The following is a 7,179-nucleotide window of genomic DNA, read 5'->3' on the forward strand; positions in this document are numbered from 1 at the left end:
CCACGCCTCCTGACCCTCACACCATATGCCAGCACAGAATCTTTAGAACTGCGACTTCGAACTCATACCTTCGTCGACGTCATTTTCCTAGAAGCTCTAGGTGTAGCTCCGAAGACTTTCCAACGGATGCTTTTGTCGCGCTATGCTGCCGAGCTACACCAGAGAAACACCTTGAAACGTTAGAGAGTGACCATTATGGATGACCGCGTAGCTTCAGTTTTCAAGCTGGTTCGACTGTTCATTACGTTAGGGTAGTAGCACACACGGTCATTATTTCGACTGTCTTCGGAAAGCTTTTGCTTCACCACTTTGAGTGTTCTTTCGAAGGACAAAGCTTCACCTGGTAAATACATTTATGTGCCTACGTATTCACATTTGTAAAAGGAGCCGTAACGTGTAGGTGATATTTACACTTGGTTGATAAGCTATAATCAATGTGATTCACTCCAAGGGACTAGTTTTGGATAGGGCCGCCATCTTTATGTCAAACCGGGAGACTTGGGAGTTGAAGGATGAAGTGTGAAAATTAAAATTAACATTTCAGACGCTATTATATAGTTTCGCAAATAAACAACAGATTTTTGAATGTAAGTCCAAATGATTTTTCAAAACCTTCTCATACGTTCATATATCCTCAACTTAAGTATGAGGTAAGAATCATTTCAAAGGAGTGTTTATGCCCCTAGAACCTACTAAAGGCTTTTGATCCTGATTTGGCTTATTCTTCCAGCTAATCGCAAAAAAAATCGGCACCTTTTTTGCTTTTTTTAACAACTTGAGGACAATTTGAAAACAATTTGAAACGCCTTTGGTAATTTTATTTGAATTCATTGTTCATTATTTTTTGGAAAAAATATGCAAAGTGAGCATATAAATTTATTATATAACTTTTCTTTTAGTGTTTTGTTTTAATAACTTGGTGAATTGGGTGATGCGAAGTCCGTGACATCGAAAACGTCTGTTTTTTTTAAATAACTTTTGAACAGTTAGAAAGAGTTAAATTTCGCAATTATTAGTTTCTTATAACTGGCAGTGATACGCATCCGTTGATACCACTTTCGACCATATCCGACCAATTTTCGACTCGAACAATAAATGGCCTAAACAGTCTTAAACGAGTAGAAAATATATTAACGCGCCGGACGCCGCCGCCGCCGCGTCGATATTTTTGACATTCGGCGGCGGCGTACGAAAAACGCCCCTAATCGGCGGCGGCGTATATCTCTACCTCCCAACCCCTAGATCCATGAGGAGTTCCGAGGTGGACAATTGGGTTTGCAGAAGCTATGTATTGCGCTGGCAACCTGAAGGGGCTGCGCTACACAAACCCCTTGAATTCGGTATTTTAGTCACCTCTTACGACAGGCATACATACCTACCGGGGGTATATTCTAACCCCCTAACCCGCAGGTGGTTTTCGTCAACTGCGAGTGCATTTGTCTTTAAAAACGGGTTTCACCAAGCAATCTTCGACAATGTGGTCCGACGCCTTTTTAATGGATGTTTCTGAGGGCTTTGTCATCCTCTTTTTCAATCGGCTGAATTTTTAAGTACCGGATTTCTTCATAGTGTTTATGGAGATGAGCAGAAACTGTTTGTTCACATTTCATTTCTTCCCTTTATGTAGAATAAAAAAATGAACTGATTTTATAGTTTAGCTAATCGATGGATGGACTGGAACCTGTTGCCATTATCGTATAGTCATCGGCGTAGGACACCATTTTAACTTCTGTTGGGAAGGGAGGGGGACCCTTCCAAATTTTGCAGTGACGTGCCGTGGTTGACTGTAGCAAAGGTTTCATTCGAACAGAGACAGCAGGCAAGTCTTTAACGCCATCACATAGATTGAATATGTCCATAGTGTTTGCCGTAGACTTGAAGGTGCTGAAGGATAATTGTAAGATATTTATAAACGTTCAGTTCATCGATTTTGCCGAATAAGAGTCGATGGACGCATATAAATCGATTACTTTTGCATTTGAAATTAATATAAAACTTATTTTGAGTTTTAAATCAAATATGTTCTTTTCTTTATATAATTTTTTTTTTCTTTTCAATCTAACTCCGTCCATTATTAGTTATCATGATGGAATTGTGATTATTTATAAATATGCACTTAGATTACAAAATAAATTAAAAAACAGCGATGATAAACTATTTACATTATCTAAAAATTCATAGAATGTAAAACAATTACTTAAGCAAAATATGTATTTTTTACAACTAAATGTTCTGATTTTTAATACAGAATAAATTACTTGGAAATAAATGTCATGAGATTTTATACGTTAACAGCAAAAACGTTTACTGTTCCAGTTCAAAACAAATAAAAAAATTACCATTTACATTTTTAAATAATACTATAAGTAAGGTAAGCCTAAAACATTAACCCAAAACTAGCATATAAAAGCATCCATGCGACATGACAAAAACATAATTTACATGCATATCTAAAACTTAATTTTTTCACTATGCTATTCAAATCAAACTGGGAAACAAATCATCAAAACTCTCCTGCCAGCCGAATTCTTCAACGCTTGTATCGAAATGTTCTGTCGCTGTAGATGTAGGCGAACCAATAATTGATTCATAACCATGATCTGATATAACTGAATGTAATGAAGGAGCAGGAGATTTTACCAAAGGCTGTTTGGGTCGCAGAAAGCATTCCATGGGATCAAAATCATCATCATCAGAATCGTCGACGACATTAAGAAAAACATGCGATGGCGATGCGATAGGTGAGGGACATTGAATTTCATCACATGTCACTGGTGTTGCACCATCACAGTAAATCTCTTCGACCGCTTCATTTACAGCTACTGCATCATCATCCATTACTATTGTAATGGAATTAGTTTTAGCATCGTATGTACCATAAACTGTATCTGGTTCCGCGGGTGAAGCGTCGTTTTCCAATCCAACGTCTGCTTCATATGATGTCAATGTAATCGCTGGTGCTTGTGCTGCCGCTGGAGATGATGCCATAGTTATAGGTGTATGGGTATACGCTGTAACATGGTCATCTATCGCTGCAGTTAATTTATTCTGTAATCGTATTTCATCATCTTCCATTTTAATGGCTGTTATCAAATGTGTGTTATCATTATTTATGCAGTAACTTGATGTGGTGTTTGTATATTCGTCGGGTTCCAAGCATTCTGCTTTGGTCCCCACCACTGGTCCAGACAATCGCTCTGTGCCGCTTGTAATTTTGGCATCAATTTCATTGCACGCTCTATTACTAACTTCCATGTCTGCTGTGATATCGGCCAAGAGGCTTTCGGCAAGTTCTTCAAGTTTGCTGGCATCGAATTCTTCGTCGACGAGGAGCATATCTTGAAAAGTAGGCAAAGTGCTATAATCCTCCAAAGCGACGCTACTGTGTTGCTCTTTTTCAATTGTTCTTCTGTCGACTGAGAGTCCATTTGAGTTGATCCCTGCTGCAGAGGGTCAGTATATATGGATACTGCAGATCCATTAAGTATGGACTCACAGCCGGCACAAGTACCAACTGCGTGTTTAGCATTCAACTTAGCAGCATTACTCGTTAATTGTTCCTGCTGTTGCTTTTGTTGCTCTTGCACTTCTTTTAGTTGTTGCCTTAGCAGTTCTACTTCTAAATCTAGTTTTTGATTTTTTTCTAAAAGCGATTCATTAATAGATTGTAGGCTTTCACACTTATTTTGTAAAATTTCTGTTCTTTGTGTTAACTCATCAATTTCCCGATCCATTTCTTCCATTCGTGCCTTCTTTCGATCGCGTGATGTCTGAGCCGCGACACGATTTTTCAATTTTCTGTTAAATTAATAAAATGGAAATATTAATATTGGAATTCCGTGTTTGTATGAAAGGTATACGAACTCCGACTTACTTTCGTTGTATTTTTTCCTCCCATGTTAGATGGTCTAGACGCCGCTTCTTGCCCCTTGGTGCAAAAGAATTATCATCACTCAACATATTTTCATCATTGGCTGTGCCCACAGATGTAGTCGGTGCTGGTCTTATTTTCGCTAACGTCATACTTGGACTTATAGCCACGTATTTGGGCACAGTTATAAAAACTGCTGGTCCGGCTGCAGACATTGTTTATTATTTGAGAGTCCGTCTATCTTAGAGGTTTAACAAAGTACTCAATCAAAACTGCAATTTTTGTACTTGATCTTATCCGAAGTGTTTCTAGTTACTAATGCTGCATAACTCTTCAAGTTACAACTATTTATTTCTTTATTTCATGTTTACACTTTCGCTTAAAATTCCATACTGACGTGTCTTTTGCAGTGGTTTTTACCCAATTGATTTTAAGATTGTGTTTTTTCATAATTCAAGTGCTACTTGATGCTTATGTAATTTACATCTTTATTACGCAGTGACTTAACAAAAATCGTCTGATTTTCAACAAAAGCGCTGTCGTGTTCAATTTGGACTGGTAATCATTGTAAATTTTACCAAGTAGCGCAACTAACAGCTGATCGGTGAAAATTCGCACATTCACACGCACAGTTCTCGACTCAGTTTCAAAATAAAACTTTAGATTATTTAATTCAAATTTTAAAGTGAGATAATCCTTACATATTTATGTATACAGAATATATATGGCGTTTTTGTTGTTATTAAAATAATAGTTTTATTTATATTAAAGCTTTTATCATTTTTTTTTTTTAACTTCGAAAAATCTCCGAACACCATTCCTTCATTATATGACATTCGACTGCCTAGTCCACTGCCTTCCACTCTATTCGCAACATAACCTCTACTTAAGCTGCCAAACTATATAGTAAACAATGCTGGTAATCTTCAATAGTAAGCTTTGCCACATTGCATTTTACGCCCCTGTTTTCAATTCTTGACTTGGTGATTTCTGATTGGTTGACGGCTATCTTGTTTTTCTAGAAAAAATATGAATGGTGACTCATCCGCCAAAATCGCAGAGTTGTAATTTCAACTATCAATCATTTAACCCGTATGCAGTAAGCTGAGGCCAAAAAGAACACAAAATTGGCATACTGTGAGCACCTTTCGATCTTCGCTGGCTACCGACCGTCAAAAATCGCATTTCAAATTCGTATTATGACAACTCACCGCTGTCGAAATTTTCGTTGTTGAATCGAATATAATTTTGTTTTATTGAATTAAAAGAAAATTATTTAAAATGCAGGTTTTGTGTTTACCTTCTATTTTTTGCTACATAATAGTAATTTTAAACTATGGCCCCTTTTATGGACAAATTCGATCAACTGTGAGCGAAAGAGCTGATCGAACAAATGTCCATTCGGTATTATGACGCTCATTCGTTGAATTTCGATAAATTTAGTTTGTCACAATAGCACATTTCCATCAGCAGTCAAATGAAATAGAAATAAGGAAAAGCAAAATTAGTTGTGATTGCAAAATTGTAAATAGAAAACACGGCCAATTTTATATTGGGAAACGATACGTGTTTACCAAGTTAAGGCAAAGAATTGCGTGTCACACAGCGTATGTGTGCTAACTTCCGAAAACTGACTCTTTTGAATGGCAGTAGTAGACATATACGTGGACGCTCCTACATAATAAGGAGCCACAGTAATTCAACACGCCACCACATATTAGTCGTATGATAAATATTTTACTTTAAATCACATATTTTAACCTGACCTGTCTCCACTGTAGTTTTATTTTTTTATATCAACAGTTTCAATTTTTGTAAAGTTTTTCGACCACCAAAAAAATTTCTATATTTGGATTAATCACATACATTTTCACATGTTTGACAAAGCAAAAACATATCAAAATATTCTACTTTGATTCATTTCTTATTTTAAGCTGTGTTTTTTTACATCTATAGACGTTTACGCTTAAACTTTATATGGACTGCAGAGCCTCAAATTTTAAATACACCTCTGAAGTTGCTGCGCATAAAATTAGTACTACTAAATTTCAATACGCATTATACTCAGATGTAACTGAAATATGTGTCTATGTTTCACCTCTACACTAATTCTATGTATCACCTCTTTAAATGGTGCGTGTCCACTATTCATCGCAACTGATTCAGCTGTATGTTATACATTATGGCCACCAGAGGTTTGTGTCTCCGATTTTGGGTACACCCTTGTTGTTGTAGCGATAAGGCTGCTCCTCGAAGGCTTTGGGGAGTGTTATCGATGTGATGGTCCTTTGCCGGATACATATCCGGTACACTCTGGTACCACAGCACCATTAAGGTGCTAGCCCGACCATCTCGGGAACGATTTATGTAGCCACATTAAACCTTCAGGCCATTCCCTCCCTCCCCACCCCCAAGTTCCATGAGGAGCTTGGGGTCACCAGAGCCTCGTCTGTTAGTGAAACAGGATTCGCCGCGGATAGGCGAGGTTGACAATTGGGTTTGGAGAAGCTATATATTGCACTGGCAACCTGAAGGGTTGCGCTACATATCCCCTTGAATCTGGTATTTTAGTCGCCTCTTACGACAGGCATACCTACCGCGGGTATATTCTGACCCCCTAACCCGCTGGGGGAAATTGGGAACATCCTGTTCTTCAGCTAGTTATTTAACCACTGCCGCTAGATGGATCTCCTAAGCATTATCTAAGCGAGGATAAAGGCTCCATTACTGATACTTAGCATAGACTTGACTTGACTTGGCGTAAACTTGGCAACTTAGCCTTGATTATACTCCACTTAGCGCATACAATCTGGCATCATAATCAATAAATGTCAATTTGTATGACAAAATGTCAAAATGAAATGGAAACAAACAAATGGCATCTCAAAATGTAAACGTCACTTAGAATTAACATAGAAAATCAAAATTCAACAGACTTCTAAAGGGCCCATTACTGATACTTAGCATAGACTTGATTTGGCTTGAGAACTGTCACTTACAGTTCTGTTAAATGAACATTGCATGCTACTGATTACTCAAAACTTAGCAACACTTAACTTGACTTAGAAGTCTGTTGAATTTTGATTTTCTATGTAAGTTCTAAGTGACGTTTACATTTTGAGATGCCATTTGTTTGTTTCCATTTCATTTTGACATTTTGTCATACAAATTGACATTTATTTAAAAATAAATTTCAACGCTGATTATGATGTCAGATTGTATGCGCCAAGGGAGTATTATCGTGGCTAAGTGGCCATGTTTACGCCAAGTCAAGTCAAGTTTATGCTAAGTATCAGTAATGGGGGCTT

General features: G+C 37.4%; 1 protein-coding gene across 1 annotated transcript; it reads right to left on the reverse strand.

Moving 5' to 3' along the window:
* Positions 1-2,960: 2,960 nt before the first annotated feature.
* Xbp1 (X box binding protein 1) lies at positions 2,961-4,444 on the reverse strand. Its single transcript, XM_067772443.1, has 2 exons — positions 3,875-4,444; positions 2,961-3,798 (listed from the first exon to the last, which is right to left on the reverse strand). Exons 1-2 carry the CDS (start codon positions 4,084-4,086, stop codon positions 3,111-3,113), a joined length of 900 nt encoding a protein of 299 aa, XP_067628544.1. The 5' UTR covers positions 4,087-4,444; the 3' UTR covers positions 2,961-3,110.
* Between the last annotated feature and the right edge of the window lie 2,735 nt (positions 4,445-7,179).

Source organism: Eurosta solidaginis, chromosome 3, assembly GCF_040869045.1.
Source record: "Eurosta solidaginis isolate ZX-2024a chromosome 3, ASM4086904v1, whole genome shotgun sequence".
In the NCBI taxonomy this organism is placed as follows: domain Eukaryota; kingdom Metazoa; phylum Arthropoda; class Insecta; order Diptera; family Tephritidae; genus Eurosta; species Eurosta solidaginis.

Excerpts from the sequence above, each read along its gene's own strand:
- Xbp1 (XM_067772443.1), bottom strand. The coding sequence starts at position 4,086 with ATGTCTGCAGCCGGACCAGCAGTTTTTATAACTGTGCCCAAATACGTG. Across the intron at positions 3,799-3,874 it reads GAGGAAAAAATACAACGAAA|AAAATTGAAAAATCGTGTCG; the intron begins GTAAGTCGGAGT and ends TTAATTTAACAG.